Raw genomic sequence first — 20713 nt, 5'->3', positions numbered from 1 at the left:
GGTAGCCTAGTTGACCCCTTGGGTAGCCTGGCTGAACTCCTTGGCCTCCTGGGTAGCTTCGTTGACCACCAGGATAGCCTGTCTGGACTCCTTGGTCTCCTGGGTAGCCTCGTTGACCACCAGGGTAGCCTGTCTGAACTCCTTGGCCTCCTGGGTAGCCTCGTTGAGCACCAGGGTAGCCTCGTTGAGCACCAGGGTAGCCTGTCTGAACTCCTTGGCCTCCTGGGTAACCTCGTTGACCACCATGGTAGTCTGTCTGAACTCCTTGGCCTCCTGGGTAGCCTCCTGAGTAGCCTGGTTGACCACCAGGGTAACCTGTCTGAGTTCCTGCGTAGTTGGCATGCCCTCCTAGATAGCCTCCTGAATAGCCTGGTTGACTTAATAAATAGCAGGACTGACCTGCTGGGTAGCCTGCTAGGCTACCTGGATTGCTCAGCTGGCCTACTAGATAGCATGATTGACCACCTTGCAAGCTTGGCTGGCTTCCTGGACAGTACGGCTGACCTACTGCGTAGCCTTGTTGACCTCCTGCAAAACTAAAAGGCACTCCTGGATAGCCTGGTTGAGCTCCTAAATTACATATTTGACCTCCTGCATAGCCTGGCTGACCTTGTATATAGTTTCCAGCATAACTTGACGAACTTCCTAGATAGGTTCCTGGGTAACTTGAACTTCCCAAATAGCTTCCAAGGTAATCTGACAAACCTAATGAGCTCATAAATTGTGCAGGCTGATATCCTGTATCTAGTAACTGATAGCTTTTGCCAGATTGCCTACCTGGTATAATATTCAGAAAATTTAGATGAAAAACTGCGATAGGAGATGAATTTGGCTGTGTTTGTCTTGTTTGTTGCTGAAGAGGATGAAAGGGACATGGAATTCGTCCTGTATGATCCCACTGATGCTGATATTGAGGTTGTGAAGGTTCTGGTCTTGTTTCAGATGGAAATCTTGGTGCATATGAAGGTGACCCACGTCTTTGTCCTTGTGGTTGATATTGAGGTTGTAGTGAACGTTGTCCTTGTGGTGTATATTGAGGTTGCATTTGTCGTTGTCCTTGTGGTACATATTGAGGTTGCATTGGTCGTTGTCCTTGTGGTACATATAGAGGTTGCATTGGCCGTTGTCCTTGTGGTACATATTGATGTTGCATTGGCCGTTGTCCTTGTGGTGCATATTGAGGTTGCATTGGCCGTTGTCCTTGTGGTACATATTGAGGTTGCATTGGTCGTTGTCCTTGTGATGCATATTGAGGTTGACCGGGCCTTTGTCCTTGTATTAGAAGCTGAGGTTGTCCTGGCCGTCGTCTTTGTGGTGGATATTGAGGTTGCCCTGGCCGTTGTCTTTGTGGTGGATATTCAGTTTGCCCTGGCCGTTGTCTTTGTGGTGGATATTCAGTTTGCCTTGGCCGTTGTCCTTGTGTTGGAAATTGAGGTCGCCCTGGCTGTTGTCCTTGTGGTGGAAACTGAGGTTGCCCTGGTCGTGGCCCTTGTGGTGGATATTCAGTTTGCCTTGGCTGTTGTCCTTGTGTTGGAAATTGAGGTTGCCCTGGCCGTTGTCCTTGTGGTGGGAACTGAGGTTGCCTTGGCCGTTGCCCTTGTGGTGGAAACTGAGGTTGCCCTGGTCGTTGTCCTTGTGGTGGAAACTGAGGTTGCCTTGGCCGTTGCCCTTGTGGTGGAAACTGAGGTTGCCCTGGCCGTTGTCCTTGCGGTCGATATTGAACTTGTCCTGGCTGTCCACTTTGAGGAGGGCGTTTGGTCTGTCCTCCACCTTGTACTTTTTTTACACTTGGACTATCTTGCGGGGCTTTCATTGTCGATGCCCCTTGTTGATTACGTTCAAAAACTGGTATGTATTCATAATCCTCATCTGAGCCTTGCTCTATATTTTGTTGTTGTCGTTCGATGACGTTTATTTGCTGTGGTTGGACATCTCGCTGTTGCCGCTCTTGCTCATTTGTGTATTTTGAATGATAAATGTCTGAACCTTTTCTCTGAAAAATCGGTCCTTGATTGCTTTGTATCAAGGAAGGTTCTTTTTTTTGGTGTAAATAATCTTGGTTTAATTCACTCTTTAGCTTTCCATAAAAATTTTCGACTGAAGAGGACACCGGCTTGAAATTCCACAAACATATGCCGATGACGGACAGCTTGAGGGAGGAGAAAAAAATTTGCATTAAAATTTGAAGAAGGAAAATAAATATTTTTTTACGAGAATTCCTTCAAACTTTTGATAGTGATGTTTAGGGTGTTGAAGTATAGATTATAATATTGTTCCACCACAAATTCATTACAAGAAAACCCTGTTTGAACCAAATTTTTAACTTTTTAAGTTAAACTAATGAAAAGTAATAAAAACAGAGAAGAACAATATTAGGATGCGTGATCAATCATGGAATTTTTATTGCAATATTCAAAAACTTTTAGAGTAATGTTGCCGATGGTTTAACTTGGACAAGAAGACAGATATCAGTTTAAGAAATCAACAAATTTAAACTGTTTCTGAGAACTAAACACATCATCGGGTAAAATAAAGATTCCAACTGCTGTTCGAACATAAAATATTACATTAAAATAACGTGCTACCGAGAAATTTTTTTAAACAAAATGAGGTAAATTAAATTCGAATAAAGGCTAAAATAGAACACCTTTTTACATGTACAGCATGAAGTTCCGTCAAGACCTAAACGAGCCTACTTTCCCGTACACCAATATGGACTTTCTAGAATCTAATCAATATTCTCTAAATTGGCTAATGCTGCAAATCATGTCAAACATACCTTTTTAGCATTTTAAGCTGATTTCTAGAAACAAAATTTGCCTCCCTCATCTGATAAAAATGGATACGTAAAAAGTAAGTAAACGAACAAATAAAGTAGTAGCACCTTTTAAATCAAGCAGCTAAAATCTTTTTCTATATACACACACACACATATTGTGTGTGTGTGTGTTTGGGTAAGCGCTTCCCAAATCCTTACAATTTGTCATTCATCAGTTTCCTTTTTATCTGTCAATGTTAGGCAATCAAGCGAAGCACATTGCCGCTTCAAAACGTATCTTAGCAGAAAAAGTACAATGATATCAAAAGTACAACTTAGCTTCACGCAACAAGAAGCTTTTGGGTTTTTATACTTTCATAAGAAAATAGTAAATGATTGAAAAAAGATTTTGTCAAAAGAAAACCGAATTCACATTTGTGCTTCAGTGATTCTTTACACACTCTTGCCTTTTCACGTATTGAATTTGTTTTTTGCTACATGACATCTAATCTAAACCCTGGTGAGTCAGATTTTTTTTGTATGTTTTCAAAATAATTTCTCGCATAGTTTCATCTTAAATGTATGTTTATATGTTTACAACTGATATTATCCCTATTTAATGTGTATGAATGTAAGTAAAAAGTTTGCATGGAAAGATTTTATAAAATTTGCTTACGTTTTATTGTATCAAGGAATTAACACAAATTTTGAAATGTAACTATCTTTTTATGCCACATTTTTGAAGTGAGAAAAACTGCACTTCACTGCTACAATAAAACTGTGATGTATAAATATTATTATAAAATACTCATTTATGCAAAAAAAAATGCTGTATGACTAAAAAGTGGAAATCATAGCAAAACTTGTTATGCCTAATCTTATTTTTTATGAATGTTAAAAGTTGAAACCTTTTAGCACTTGTGAAAGTGCAATTTCTTTAGTAAGTGATAGATTCAAGAATGAAATCAAAGCATATGTAAATACATGAAATACACCACCAGCTCAGTCATTTCCAGCCAAGGACTGCAGTTTCGTGCTTATTAGCACTCATCAGCCCGGCATAGGAAAGTGACTGAGCTGGAGATGGAAAACCTCCGAACCATTGCTTCGTTCACTCGTCTGGTCTGTGCTCATTCTACATTAGCTACCAGTTTGTTTGGCACTCTTGGCTTCCTTAAGAGGTTTACCATCTCCAGCTCAGTCACTTTCCTATGCCGGGCTGATGAGTGCTAATAAGCACGAAACTGCAGTCCTCGGCTGTAAATGACTGAGCTGGCGGTGTATTTCATGTATTTCTGCTTTAGCCCTGGCCAATGGGCGGTAATTTACTGAATATACCATGCCTTGCCTTCAATCTTCGAGTTGAACCGAACCATTGCTGCGGTCACTCGTCTGGTCTGTGCTAATTCTACATTAGCTACCAGTTTGTTTGGCACTCTTGGCTTCCTTAAGAGGTTTTCCATCTCCAGCTCAGTCACTTTCCTATGCCGGGTTGATGAGTGCTAATAAGCTCGAAACTGCAGTCCTCGGCTGGAAATGACTGAGCTGGCGGTGTATTTCATGGATTTCTGCTTTAGCCCTGGCTAATGGGCGGTAATTTACTGAACATATGCAAATAGTTTATCAAATGATCATAAAACTGATCCTGTAGAGTTGTTGGGGTCTAATACTCATATATATCCTTTTGCTAAAGATAATACTACCCAAGTATTTTTTTTAATTTCTGCGTCATCTGCTCCAGTTCATCGATTGTTTAGCATTGCTAGAATTTTTTTCACATCTCAAAGAATGAGGAAAAAAAAACAGACATGTTTGAAGTATTAATTACACTCAAATGCATTTAATTCCCTTTTTTTAAAAAATTTTCAATTGTTTAGTTCCGTATCTTTTATTTACACTTTCTGTGTATTTTATTACATTGCAGTTTTTCTGCATAAAGAACAATACGAGGTTCTTTTTTTTTATAAATAAGTGCGTATTAAATTAACTGATAATATACCAAATAATTGAGAATACCACACAAATGTGAAATATGCCACATAATTTTCAGAAATTATAAGTTCTAAAATGTTGAGCAGTTTATTAGTAAGTTATCGCCCTTAAGCCAGGGCTAAGGCAGAACTACTGCAACGGCAAAATAATAATGAACAGCTGCTATGAGCCAAAAACAATATGCACTGTGAATACGTTTGAATAAGAGTGGGCCTATACCTGTACAATCATTGTAGCATTGTGTAATGTACGCAGTTTGAATTTTCTAGACTTTTTTTTTTTATCTTTCATATATTGCTCTTTTCCTGCAACAGCGCAATAATACAAAGTCTTTAAGTTAATACTACACGGTAGCTGCAATTATCTCTTTAATATTAAGTCTAAATCATAATTTTCAACAGTCACGTTGTTGATGCAAATGAGTGATATATATATACATTATAATATAAGTCTGTAATCGCAATTAAAATCATAATCGGCATATTATAATCGTAATTGATTGCATTTTCTACATAATCGGATAGTTGCTGTAATCGCAATTACGTTTTGCAAAAGGATTTTAATCGTTTTCGTAATTGTAATCCCCCTTTTTTGTGCCTGTAATCATAACCGCAATCCACTCCAAGCCTGATATATATCTTAATATATAAAACTCTTCTGTGCGGACGTTTGTCACCATAAGGTTTTTAAACGGCTGGAGCGATTTTGATCAAATTTTTTGTGTGCAATTAAGTTGTGGCAAGCAAGGTTTTGAATCGCGATGGATCGAATCAGAAACGTTTTTGTTAATTAATTAATTAATTTAAACATTAGATGGTTATGTTTCCCAAATGATTAATATTTATTTTAACCTATTGTTGAGCGAGAACTGAAATAAATATTTAACCCGTTGCCAAAGGACAATAAGAAAGCCAGTTCTGCTTTTTGTAATAAATTTTCTACTGTGATATATCAATCCAGAATGATAAAACGTAGAGAGAGAGAGAGAGTGAAGCCTTCATTTCTTGAAAGCAACAATTTTAGGCCCCGAGATATATTTTAAAGTAAAGTACTGGAATGTTCACGCAAAACGTGTGTTCTGTCGTCGTAGTTGAACCATGTGCCGGATCGGCGCTTTAGATTTCTTAACCAAATGATCAGAAAGTACCGTACCTAGCAACATTTGTTTCTCAGCTGAAATCCATCTGAGTTTTGCACCAATCTCAAGAATACTTTAAGGATTATCAAACTAATCAGTACATTTTTAAAGGAAAAGATGATGGAATTTAAAGAAGAAACAAATTTTATTTTCATCCATATAAATTACAACAGGGTAGTTCTGTATACAAAATATCAGTACAGTGGAAGCTCTTTATCTTTGATGGAAAGAACAAATTAGGCTATATATGAAGTTTTAAAAGTTTTCGTTCAAAAGATCGGACCGCTAATCGGTCGGAGTTGGCTTCGCTCACTGATCGGCTGGATTACAGTAACGTGGTGGCATGGCGACTTTGGCTATAAATAATAGAGTTGCGTGATCATTTGTTTACATTTTAAAGCTGCTGTTAATGTAATTTATTGTATTTTTTGTTTATATGGTGAAATATTTCAAACTGCAAAGATTTTTTTTTCTTTTTAAAAAAGTTTTTAGTCAGTTTAGTTGAAGAATGTGTTTATTTTACATCTTTAGGGATGAGTGATTTTCGCTTATTCAGAGAACTGTTTTTACCTTTATCATTTTTTAAACGATATCCTTTTGATTGTTTTATTCGTTTTCACATGGGGGATGTTGCAGCGGGATTTCCCGTTTGTTCTAGATGGGTAGTTAGTTCTTTACACTAAATATTTGAGGACGCGTTTTATCTTTTGAGTAGGGCTGAAGGAACAAACCATCAAGTACAGGAGAAAAAATAGTTAACAAAACAACTGCTCAGTGGGTGTTAGATAAATCAAGTTGTAATAAATATTTCTAACACCATTCTGACACCAAGCAGCATAAAACATTTTTTTTACTTATTTTTTTCAACGAAACGTCTCAAACACTTGATGGTTCATTGAAATTTTTTAACTTTTCAATTTACAAAGTTTGAACAGAACAAGGTCTGTCGGGTCCTCTAGTATATATATAAAAATCTTCTGTGCAGACGTTTGTCACCATAAGGCTTTTAAACGGCTGAACCGATTTTTATCAAATTTTTTGTGTGTAATTAAGTTGTGGCAAGCATGGTTTCGAAGCGCGATGGGTCGAATCGGAAACGTTTTTCCTAATTAATTAATTTTAAACATTGGATAGTTATATCTCCCAAATGAATAATATTTATTTTAACCTATTGTTGATCGAGAATTGAAATCTATATTTAAACCGTTGCCAAAGGACACTAAGAAAACCCGCTCTGCTTTTTGTAATGAAATTTCCTACTGTGACATGTCAATTGAGAATAGATAATACGTAAAGAGAGAAAGGGAGAGAGCAGCCTTTATTTCTTGAAAGCAACGATTTTAGGTCCGTGAAGTTACTCGACGTTAAATCCCGGTTATCACAAATTTTCCATTTCAACTGCGCTTGCGCGCGGACTTAGCTGATTTCAAAACTCTTGCTAAAATTAATTACAAACATTTTAAATTTGTTAATGAATATGAGATGGCAACAGATAAAAATTAGAAATCGCAAAACTTTCTCTGATTTAGTTTTTAGGCCTCGGTAAAGGTGGAGTTTTGCGTTTTAATTATTAATGGATTTGGAATCTGATTTTTCTATCAAACAAAGGCCCTTTTCAGGGCCAAATTTTTAAATACAAAGCCGAACCCTCAATCTAAATAAAAATGCATAATTGTAAGCTGTTTACGCCCAACGTAAAATATCCGCAAAAGACGGATATCTGTTCTCATATTCCAATCATTTTTGAAGTACACAACATGTTTTACGGTTATGTTAAATAAATATTTCCAAACCAATAAATATTGAAGCGTCATTTTTCTCTTTACATTATAAAGATTATCAATTATTCATATACGTATTTTCACATAATGCATCACGAAATGGCTGTGAAAATATCCTAATCGCATTCATTATATAAACAAGCAACACGTAAGCTTGAAACATAAAGCCCAAAAAGCTAAGTTCGCGCGAAAATGCCTGTCCTGACTCTCCAGGTGCTCGGAGACAATCGACTAGCTGCTCGTTCGTTAGCTAGGAACGTCCGCTGCCGAATCCAGCCGGCGCGGGCACGCTCCGAAGTACTGTCACGGCGGAAAAAAATTAGTCCTATTACTTTCCGGACAAACCCTGTATATATATATTGTTACGCGTTCGATGCAACTTCAACACAAGAGATTTATTTACAACTATGTGCAAGAAATATCGTTAGCAACTGCTAAATTAACCATAGCAATTAGGCAAATATCAATTAACACCGTAACCTCAACGATTACACACGTATTTACATCAAAATACGCGAAAACATAGCGCAAAGGCTAATACACACTTTCCAGCCCCGCGAGATTGCTAGGGCTTAGTTTTCCTGGACCTGAGAAGGAGCGGTGTTCTTCCCTTTGGTTTCTTAGCGAGTTTCAGAGTTTCTTCGTAAGTGACCATCGCCGCCACATTTCTAGCACTTAAGTGGTTGCCGATTTTGGTCCTTGGGAGCGGAAATCCTTTTGAGGGTTCAGCAAACCGTGACGAATCCGGATCAAGCTCATCAGTTTTCACGCTGCGGATTGAATGGCGATCCTTGCGGGTTGCTTGCTGGGCGGCCTCCAACTTCTTCGCATATACAACAGCAGAATTCAGGTCTTTGACATCCGTCATCCGTAGAACCTTCTGGATTTCTGGATCTCCCCCCCCCCCCTCCCGTCGAACTGAAATGTTGCAAAGTAGTATTCTAATCTACTCGAACCTAGTCGCAAGCTAAGTTCGAGTAGATTAGAATACTACTTTGCAACATTTCTACATCACAACCGATCACGTGAGCGAAAATCTTGATCTCGCAAGCTGATGAGCTCGGAATGACCGCCCTGGATCCAGTAACTTAACTGTTTTACTGGTAAGACTAATTTTAGGAGAATGAACAATCGAAAAAGTGGTTAACAATTTTTTTTTCAGTTTATACCCAGAATTTCTGCATGTCTCATAGCTTTCAGCCACCGAAGTTATTCGCAACTCCAGCACTCGAATACGCTACTTTGTGGTGATTTATAAAATTAAAGAAAAAAAGTGAAACACTGCGTTCCGCTCTGTTTGTAGGTAAACATAGGCAGTTTGTTATGAGTGTTTATTAACGCATTCGATGTATCTTAGATTGCTTTCAGCAACAGAAATTGTTTCGTCCCTTAATGGGGCTCTCCAGCTTCTCCAAATATTGTTAGTTTTCATTATTTCTCTCTAAAAGGTGAGTTGATTGTCGTAAATGGCGAAAGCGTAAACACAAGAGAACTCTGGATTAACAAACTTCGCATTTGCATGAAGTTAACATTAAATATATACTGGTCTGTTCGATGCTTTTTTTTTTGAAAGAGGATAACATTATACCAGGTAAAATTTTTTTTATTGTTTTGTGTGAATTTGTAAGAATATGGGGTTTTTTTTAAATCTTAAGCTCGAAAGAAGGATTTGAATGATATTAGCAGAAGAATTAGGGCTTTCATCTCCTCCTAGTTTAAAAATAATTAATATAACTAACCTTATTTTACTGCAGCATTTAGTTAGAATTGAGAGTATGCAAAATATTTTCTTGAATATATTATCGTAGAACGAAATGAAAAATGTTTAACGCTGAGAATTTTCATCGCCAAAGTAGTGCGATTAGAGTTTAGGGTTTTAGTTATATAGTTTTAGTATTTGTGAGCAAAGCACCCTTGGCGAGATTTCGAATGTCAGTTGTAAACCATTTTTATTTTTTATCATGTGTGGATTAAAATGGTGGAAAGATTACAGAATTCGATTAGTTTACAGAAATAATGGAAGATCAGTTAAAAAGAAAATTACCACCATATATCCGTGAGAATTTGGTTGATGATCTGCATAACATGACAGAATTTAATCATAATTCAGAAATTAGAAACATACGAAACAGAAAAATTTTAAATTAACCGATTCGGCAATTTGAGAAAAATAACTCAGCTACAAATGCAAAACAATTAGCGCTAGCCAAGCAAGGCAAATAAGTATCATCTTCTTCTTTTGATAATAATTTGTAATGTCATATAATTAAATTATCTATCATTAATTGTTATTCTTGTCAGTCTTCTGGCCACAATGAAAACGTATTTCCTTCAAGAATTGATAAATATCGAATTCAACATCGTGGAAATGGCTGCTTAGAATTACGAATTACGTAACTTGCAGTAATTTCTGACGTTTAGTAATGCTTCTTGAATTCTCTTTTCTTTCTACGAGGGCCAGAATATCCACAAGACTTTAAGTATTAATTTCAAACGAATAAAGCAAAAAAAAAAAAAAAAAAATCATGCGTGCAAACAAAAATTACTAGGCTTATTAGCATTTTCTACATCACGGCGTGCGTTTGTTTTACCTTTTTCATTCGTCATTAGACGGTGGCTGCAGGGCCCCCTATAGTTCGATGGAGTTGCGAATTATTGGCACCGGATTTTTTTTTTTTTTTTTTGCTATCTGAAAATACAACACGGCTGATCTCCTCCTCTCTATGAATCTACGTAGACAGAGCATTACACTTCAAGGTTCACCGTACGAACCAATACACGTGGCTTAGTCAGTTAGATGGGGCCAGCGACGGATACAGAAAAATCTTTTGCAGGGGGCCTAGGAAATAGAATATTCCTCCTCCCCTCGCCGCATTAGATGTTTCATAACAAAGAATGTTTATTTCCATTATTATTGAGCAATCACACTGATTATTGTTCTCATTTGACTGTTTTGAATTACTATGATTTTATCCCCCCCCCCCCCAGTCTCCCTCTGCAGCACCACCGTCGGCCGGCTCCTCACGATGCTGCTCCTCTAGCGAAAACCTTCTCCTGGTATACATACAGACACACACGCATGCATACATACAGACACACACGCATACATACAGACACCTACACATATACACACACAAACACACACATACCCCTCCCCCACACACACGCCTACATACACACACACAAACACAAACACGCACATACCCCTCCCCCCACACACGCCTACACACACACACACTCGTGATTGCGAAAAACGTAATTTGAATTCAAGATGTCAAACTTCAAATTGATTTTTTTTTTTTTTTTTTCGGGATCTATTCAGGCTAGCGATCTTCTTCTAAGTACATAAATGTTATGCACTAATATACTTTGAATGTGGACATCTTTAACGTTTCAAGCCAATTAAATACTAAACACAATATAATGTCACCGAGATGCTATACAGTAAGCGGTTTTAATTAGGAACATTGTTATAATGATTACAACACGAAGGCAAGGTTATTCAATAAACCCATATACCCATATCTCATTTGAGTTTTTATAAATTATTTTATATTTTAACTATAAAATATTATTTAATTAAGAAAATCATAGCTATTAAATGTATAACCTTTATTGAAGAATTCAGGACTATTTCTGTGTGAATTTCAAAGCAGTTGCTGGTTGCTGATTTCTTTTTGAAGCATGATACAGTTGAGACAACATGGTGATATTACATGCCGTTTCCCTTAATATCATGGTTTTCCCAAGAAACTACTATATGATTTCTTTCATTTTGTATTTTTATAAGCTGAAACATAAATCTATTATTTAGCAAATAGCTTCCTGGATCAAAATAACTCTTGGGCATGCCTACACATTTTTTGAAGAATGTTAATCATTGATTCCATCAAAGAAGGATTAATGAACGAATCGCTATATTGCGTTCCTTGAATTCGAAACCACTGAGTTAATGTATTCTGCCACTCTGGGCCTCTGATTCCAGTATTACTTCTTTAGCAAACAAAAATGCATTTATTTAAAATATGCTCTGTGTGTGTTGTGTTCTTTTTAATTTAAAAAAAAATGCTATAGAGAATTCAATTAAAAAACGAGCTGATGTGTGCATCACATGACTTCCTTTTACTCCAATTTAATGTCATTTCCCCATTATTCGCTATTTTAATATGATTCAATATTTATTCTCTAAATATCACCAACAATGGCCAAATTGAAACCAAAAAAAAAAAAAAAAAAAACTCCGCCAAATTTGTCGCCAAGTTGGCGACAAAACTTGGCGACCAAAAGACTGGCGATATATCGCCAAGTGTCCGACAAATTATAACGCCACTTGAGTTTACATCGAAATTAACAATGATTTCCCCCCAAAAAGGTGCAAAAGACCCCCTTAGGAACATCCGAAAGCAACCAAAAGGGGAGGTGCACAACTAGACTCCACTACGAGTCTATGTACCAAATTTCAACTTTCTAGGACATACCATTTTTGAGTTATGCGAGATACATACGCACATACGCACATACGCACATACACACATTCGCACATAGTACAGTAAAAATAGGGGTCGGACCCAAACATCCAAAAAAAAAAAAGCTAACCTGGTGCAAATTGTTTATTACCCTCCCAATAAGAACAGGTAAAAAGTCCCACCCCATTGTGCGTCGGGTTTTGGAATGGGGGGCATCTAAAAATTGCAGTTTTGAGTATTTTTTCAGAATTTTTAGAATAAATTTAAAGTGAGAATATTATGTTATACTAAATTTAAAAGCATAAAATTAAAGGTGTTTGACCCCCAAGAGGGATGACAAAACCCACAAATGCTACAGAGCCCCCCTATCCCCGTAAAGCGAAGCAGTACCCCCGAACCCCCCTCCGTACATTTCATATGGAAACATTATTTTATGCTAAGAAAATTGTTAGAAATCAAGTGTGTCCATTTTCCAAGAGCGATGGTGCACCTCCTCTCAAAGCTACAACACCCCCCCCCTCTGCCAAATAAAATAAATCCTCCCCCCCTCCCCCCCACCTTTTATTTCAAGAAGAAGTATTATTTCATGCAAATCTAAAATGCATAAATCAGGACTGTCCACCCCATAAGAACAGTAGCTCACGTCCCAAAACGAAATTATGTACTAAAATATTATCCCCCCCCCCACCCCCTCTGATGGTGCACATTTGATTAAATGGCCAGAAAAATAACGCTGAACTGTTTTTTGCTTTCAAATGATTTCTCCTAAGCTTGTAACAAAAAGTCTTCGTTATCAAGATGTTTTTTGGAATCTAGATCCTCAGCAAAATCGTTATTGTTGCAGCTATGTCTAACACAGTTTGTGCATATAATTGAGCACTTCAGTCTACTTTCAGACTTTTCAAACATTCACTATATCCAATGAACCCCTCAGAGCAAGCACAAGATTTGAGACGCAGAAAGTCTTCTAGAGCAGAAGGCTTGGCTGTTGTACTAGGACTTCATTTATATTTCTGTGGTGCTTTCTTTATGTTGAAAGGTTGTGTAAAGCAGAGATTCAGACAGCTGAGCATAAACAAATACGTTTAATACGAAACATGGGGACACACATACAGCAAGACATAGAGAAAGTAGTGAAGCCCTGATAAACAGACTGCGGCTCTTTAAATAGAATAGAGGGCAGATTTTCAGCATCCAATGATTTTTCTTAAATAGCAATAAGCTTTCTCCAAAGTCCGATGGTGGATTAAAGAAGAGATTTCGCGAACTCCGTGGAAAGCTGCAAATGTCTCTTCCAATAAGATATAAGCACAGTTCTTTCTTTTAAACCAATGGAGAAAGCGATTACATTCAACACTTTACACTCATCAAAAATGACACTAGCTTTCCCATACTTACAAGTGACCTACACGCTGCATTGCTGGCATATTTCCTTGAAACTTACATATTATTACCAAAAATATGTTCAAGCGGATATCTTCCTTCTATTACATATGAGGCAGTGAGAAGCAAAGGGCAAAATTAAAAATTTGGAGATAACCAGTACAAATGGTTGGTGAACCTCTCCTATATCTTGGGGCAAGAAATGGTCCTAGTAGATCTGGTAGTTGCTTCTATACAGCATGATTTAGAAAAAAAAATCAATGAAAATCTACCTAGGATCTTATCTTTAAACGCGTTTTATTCAAAACTTGAAAATGTCCACTTACATCCCTTTGCTTCTCACTGCCTCATATATGACACCAGCTGTTCGTTCTGTGATTTTGGATGAACCTTTTGCTTCAGATAATAGTACTTTAACGATACAGGATTTCTTTCCTTGTGAAACCAGATTCATCGAATACTGATGGAGGATCAGCGCATAACTCGTACCAGAAGTTTTTAGCAATTTGTTATTCCATCTTTACTGTTCATACCATTCGGTGTAAAAGATGGTTTGGGCTTACACATCTTTACAGATAGTAACTACTCTCGTAACAGAAGCTAAAGACATAACTGCTTACCTCCTTTACAAAGAAATGCCACAAAATTGTTTGACTTCAATATGATTTGATGTTACTACCCGAACGTTCAAGGTCTTATCGCAACTCACCTGATCATCAGCGAGCAATACCCATACCAACTTGAGAGGGAAGAAACTTCTGGGGCTTTAGAAACGGATTGAGATTTCCAAACTGGGAAACAAAAAGGTGTAAATATTTAGCATTCTATTGATGTATTGCTCATTGCTCTCATCAAGACTTGTTCTATCGTTGAATCACTACAGGTTCTAGACCACCTGAATTTGTCACTGCGTTAGATCGATGTATAGCTGATGTTTGATGTGATCAAATTTTTTTTATCGCATAATGTACTCAAAAGTTTCAGATAGAGTTGCAAGTATATGTCCGCATATTTAGCATAATTCACATACCAGCTGCGTAAAAGAGAGGTAACTTGGTGTTTGCAAATGAGAACCCCCACCGACTTAGAGGGTGCAGAATTGCAGCATTGCCCGTCTCACTATTGGCAATTCCGGTTTGTCCCACCCTTACGGTGATGGCAAAAGATTGTAGAAAAGTTGAAGTAAGTTAATCAAGAAGAAGTAGGGAAACTTTGGTCAATTTGGACTTTTTTTAAGCTGCACAGAATTTTTTTTTTCCAGCGCTCTAAACAGTTTAATAACTTCAGTCACAAATAATTTGGTTACTGAGCTCGCTTAGATCTTTTAGAATTATCATTCTGACATTACCATATCATTGTGAGGCATTTTGTACTTCGGAAAAGTTTAAGTCAGGGAAATTTTTTCGTGAACTTCACTGCAAATGTGCACTCACTGTGATTTTGGAATGTAAATTCAGGGTCCCCCCCCCCCCTCAAAGCGATGGCGCACCCCTTAAGTGTGACGGAGTACCCATCAAGAATAAAAGTCCTCAATAAAGAAAGAAATACCCCTTGAAAAAACTGCCTTAAAAATTCCAATGACGCAAAGCTGCTCCATGGACATCCCCCCCATCCCCCCCCCCCGCCTGTACACCCCTGTTAATTAGTTTTTTTTTATGTGAGAGTTTATTGTTTTACTATTATAGAGTGGTTTCTGCGAGGTTTCAGAATTTTTTTTAAGTAATAGAAATTATTTTTATTTAAATAGAGGATTATTTCGTCTCCCCCCCCCCTTCCCCCCAAAACCCGACGCGCAAAGTGCTGGGACTTTTTACCCCTTCTTACTGGAAGGGTAAGAAGTAATTTGCAACAGGTTTCACTTTTTTTTTTTGGATGTTTGGGTTTGGCCATTTTTTGGCCTAATTTTACTGTACTAACATACATACAGACGTCACGAGAAAAGTCGTTGTAATTACCTCGGTGATGGTCAAAATGGATATTTCGCGTGTCTATACATTCTTAGGCACTTTTCCGCATGTGGTCGAATCGAAAAAAAAACTCAACATTCATTTGGGGGTGAGCAAAATGAAAATTAAGGGCGATTTTTGAGTGAAAATTTTTTCGCGAATACAATACTTCCTTTTTTGTAAAAGGAAGTAACAATGAATAAAATAGTTAAATAAATTCATCCTTTGGGGGGTGGGCACGGACCCCATGGGCTCCCCCTAAAATTCACTACTAGATTGGGCCAGGCCAGGCTCTAGGGGTAGGCGACCTAGGCGGCCGCCTAGGGCTCCAGATTTTGGGGGCGGCAAATGTCGAAGTTGATTTTTTTTTTTTTTTTTTTTTTTTTAAAGTATGAATATTTGTTTCAGCGTCATAAGATTCACTGCTTCAATGCTGAAAAAAAAGAGAGAAACGATTGTGCACTGGTGCTTGGATGGATATGTTAAATATTTAAACATAGTTCGGAATTTAACTAGAAATTCATCTTAATTCAAAAGGCGGCAAATTGCGTGATTTAAGTCTTTTGAAAATATTAATATTCACAACTCCAGAGCTCGAATACGCTACCCTTGCGGTGATTAACAATACTACCGAAGTAGGTAAAATATTCCATTCCACGTGTTTTCTTTGGGTTAAATTACAGGTTTCAGACACTTTGAGGTGTAATGAAATTTCAGAAGAATAGAAAAGAAAGCTTCTCACAAACACGATGAAAACTTAATGTCATTCACAAAGCGTCAAAGCAAGTTATAAGTTAGGGCATTTTTTGTTTTACCTTTTTCACCTGCCATTAGACAATGTCCCCTATAGTTTATTGGAGTAGCGAATCTGTTTCAGTGCCAAAAGAGTCACTACTTTAATGTTAAAAAGATAATTTAAAATGTGTACCAGTGCTTGGATATGCAAAACCCAGTTTGGAATTTAACTAGAAACTCACTTCAATTTTGAGCAATTTACTATTATTTTTATTTTATTAATATATTATTATTTTATATCACTATTTTTAATATTTTTCAATGGGAGGGGGCGGCACTTGTCAATATCGTCTAGGGCGGCAGAACTACTAGAGCCGGCCCTGGATGGGGCCCTGAAGACAACTCTGTTTTTAGATCCAGACTAGGAGCAGAAGAACCCCTGATCCAGCACAGGACGAGGGGGTGACTCTGAAATCCACCCTCTGGTTCCACTGCAGCTTCCCTCGCCTTAACGTGAAGCTTGGCTACGTCCAGCAAATTACTACTCATCACCTGAATGTTTTCAAAAACAAGTTTTTGACCGAGAGACTGATACTGATATGTTTCTTAAATTACAAGAAATATTTATTGTGATTAATACAAAGCATGCCATGAGCCTTGTATAAAAATCTGCTCTGAACATAGATACTGGACGTTACGGTTAGACTTGACGTGTGATGCTTAAGACATCACAGCTAAAAGTAATTCACAAAAAATAAGACAAGAACCATCAAGGAAAATAAAAGGTCGTTTTTAGCATCGATAGATGGCAGCACTACAGTTGACAAAGCGTGGCAAATTTTAAGCATTTGAATTTGTATTTGTAGTTCAGCCGACATCCCCTGCTCCCCACCGTAGAAAAGAACCATTCATTAAACTACATATTACAATAAAAATAAAATGTAAATTCTGCATCCCGTAGAGAAGAAAAAACAAAACAAAACAAAAAATAATAATGTAGGCATCACATTGCGGATAAAACAAAAACTTCCCCCTCCCCCGCAGAAAAAAGCAATTTAGTTTAAATAAGTGCTTTAGTGCAAAATGCCCCTCCTCCCCCAAAGAAATAAAAAATCCCACTTACAACAATGATTACATTCGCTAAAACCCATATTTCCTATGGTAATTATTCTTGAATACAGCAAATTACGTTTGAAAACTTGATCTCAAATTCGTATAGTCTCCTAAACGCGGTCTTATTATCATACTCAACTAGCACTCCCATACCCGGCATTGCTCGGGTAATGGAATTAGCAGGGGTTAACAGTGCTTGGTGCACCTAGTTTCGAAAATCCCCTATAATAATTACTTATTACCTATAATTTTGGGAGGATCCCGGGCCCCCTGAATTCTTTATATATATGCCGTTGTCTTTAACCGATCTTTAATGTTATAAACGATCCTTTTAAAGTATTGATTATCTTTGCAAACACAGGCCATCCACATTTTATTGTCATACCTATGTTTAAGCAAGAACTTCTTCGTATACAACATTTTTTTTTTTTTTTTTTTGGTGCTAAAATTATTAAGCTGCTTGATGGACTAACTGAGCAAGCTACATAAAATTGGCCGTGTGAAAAAAAGTCTTTTCTTAAATCGATCCCTGCTACTTTTAATGTCTGTCCTTGTGACTTATTAACGGTTATTGCAAAGCAAACTTTTACAGAAACTGCACTCTTATAAATTCAAAAGGATGACGCCTGTGATGATGTTCTTAAAAACTTCGTTTCTAGTTTTGAAAAAATGAAAGCAAAAGACAGAAAGATTATTATTTGACTTGAGAAAAGCCTCAAAGAATCACGCGAGAAACAAAAACAATATCAAATTTAAAATTCGCTATCGACCAAAAGTTGAGATGAAGTACTGAATAATGATTTGAATGGAGGAAAGCCTCTGAAAATAAGGGATTTGAATTTCAATGAAAGGTTTTAATTTCACAGAAATTAAGGGGTTTTAATTAATTTCTCCTGAACTAATTGATATTTCGAAAAATCCTTTCTTAGTGGATACTTTCGTAATCATGTAGACATTCCTGCCAAATTTCAAGTCTGATGCTTCAGCCGTATTGCCTGTGTGTTTATATATATATATTTATATATATATATATATATATATATATATATATATATATATATATATATATATATATATATATATATATATATATATATATATATATATATATATATATATATATATATATATATATATATATATATATATATATATATGTTATCTCAGGACATTGATTTTTATATATTAAGATTATTGAATAATTGAATTGAGTATTGTCTAGGATTTTCGCTACATTGCAAACACTTATAATAGCTGTTCTAAAATGCACTGAAAATTTGAAGCGAACTCCAACTTCATTTAATGAAAAATACTTTTTCGAATGATCAAAATACTGGATGCCCCAATTTTGCAACCTATGTAAAAGTACGATACAAAAACGCTAGTTCGGAAAAAATATATATATCACTTTGACGTGCACACCTCCAGGGTCGGATGAAGTAATATTGCACCAAATTTCAAGGCTGAAGGTGATATTATGTCCCTTGGGTATCGCCGCACAAGCGATAAACAAGAGCGTGTAAAGGACCGTTTCCTTTATACGCGCATTATATACTATGACATCTCCTGCAAGCAACCTGAGTAGTCGGCCATTTAAGAGATTAGTTGTTGAGTTTTGTTAACCTATAAATTTCAGCCATCAATACAACAACAAAAACAATGTAAACCTTTAGGCTGTACCTTTCTGATAATGATTCACTAACTTGTTTCTGGAATAAAAATGTTTTTATTTTAAAAACCAAGCTATTGTTAATACGAGAAAATGCTCCAGTAGTCGGCCATAGAAACCCAGTGCTCGGCCATGCATGAGCCAGTAGTCGGCCGTTTCATTTTCGTTACTCTCGAAAGGCGAATATAAATTTTAAAGCAATGGGGTGGTTTCCTTCTGTCAAAAGTACTACAGTAAAACCTGTAAAGTTGACCACCCTTGTAAGTTGACCACCTGTCTATGTTGACCGCTTTTGTCGGGAACGGAATTAGTCCTATCTCATATAATGAAGGAAAACCTCTGTAAGTTGACCACCTCTCTATCTTGACCCACCTGTCTATCTTGACCACTAATGTTCGCCAAATTTGGTTTGGAGTATTGTAAAAAACCCTTTGTAAGTTGACCAATTGGCTTATTTTTTTTAACTTTCTTCAGCAAATTATTTTATTTTAATAGTTATTTTTAAAAATTATTATTATTATTTTTTTTTTCATAGCTTTCCAAGAATGTTTTTAATGCTTTGATGACAGAACAGCATTTTACTAACTAAACAGCAGCATAAAGCTTAATGCTGCTCTTTATTCTCCAAACTTGTTTTTCATTTGTTGTTCTATTTGAGATATAGCTTTTTGTACTCTGTTCAATGAAAATAGGTGTCAGAAGAAAAGTTCAAAGTCTTTCCTTTCCGTTGCAATATGTTGTGACACAGGAATTGTGCTAAAAAGAGCAGGCCTGATCTATACATTTTGATTCTCCTGCAACAAAATATGTAGGGCCCCTCCCTAGTGGCCAGCAGTGTCTATTAGTAAAGTGAATAAGCCTTAATGCTAGATTTTTTTTCTATTTTTTCTTCAATTTCTAGGGCCGTTAGCCCTTTTTAGGACGCGGGCCTCTCGCACTGCGGGTCCGCAGATCTGGGCTTGCTAATGAGTAAAGTTACATGTTTCTGGTGCAAGGGATTAAGAGATAGGACATTTTGATTTTGCCTTTATGAACTGGGAGAGTCGAGCTTGTTGCTCTTTGTGCTATAAATTTTACATAAAAAGGTTTCAAAAAGAAAGTTAGCTGAACTTGAGATTAATAAAAAGTATGAAATATTAAAATTAACTGAAAACGGAAAAAGCCAGAGAATATTAGCTGGCATATATGGAATTTCTAAAACTAAAGTGTCTAATATAGTTAAAAACAAGGAAAAACTAACAAAATTATATGAATAGTATTTTTAATTATTGTTTCACTTTCAGTAATGTTAAACAATGAAAGTGAGTTGAACAGCAAGAGTAAGGGTGAATTCCTCAAAAAAGGAATACATGGTGCAAGAAATGACAAAAAAAAAAAAAAAAAATTATTACCGCCCTTTATAAGTTGACCACCTGTCTAAGTTGACCGCCAAAGTACTGCACCGCGAGTGGTCAACTTACACAGGTTTCACTGTACTTTTAGTCATTGAAATGGATAGAATGAGCAAAAAAAAAAAAAAAAACATCGACCCAGAAAATACTTTCATTTTCCCAACATTTTTTTTTTTAAATTATTTTTTTTAAATGTTCGATTTTTCAAACAAGGCCTGGTCTCCATGACGTCACAAACGATGCACTTTGCCGCATCTTTCTGCTACATTTCCACGTTATGATAATCAAGCAGCGAATTCAAATTGCGCTCTACGCTTGCTATCAACCATATCGTTGCCAAT

The 20713-nt window shown here is 36.7% G+C and overlaps 1 protein-coding gene across 1 annotated transcript; it reads right to left on the bottom strand.

The window, feature by feature from the left end:
* Positions 1-6: 6 nt before the first annotated feature.
* Positions 7-1813, bottom strand: LOC129220812 (uncharacterized). The gene is made up of 3 exons (XM_054855242.1): positions 778-1813; positions 446-570; positions 7-345 (listed from the first exon to the last, which is right to left on the bottom strand). The coding sequence occupies exons 1-3, from the start codon at positions 1811-1813 to the stop codon at positions 7-9; spliced, it is 1500 nt and encodes a 499-aa protein (XP_054711217.1).
* Between the last annotated feature and the right edge of the window lie 18900 nt (positions 1814-20713).

The sequence above is a fragment of the Uloborus diversus genome, chromosome 4 (genome assembly GCF_026930045.1).
Source record: "Uloborus diversus isolate 005 chromosome 4, Udiv.v.3.1, whole genome shotgun sequence".
Taxonomy (NCBI): domain Eukaryota; kingdom Metazoa; phylum Arthropoda; class Arachnida; order Araneae; family Uloboridae; genus Uloborus; species Uloborus diversus.
Note: the sequence above shows the minus strand (reverse complement) of the source record. Positions and strands in the feature narration are given on the sequence as shown.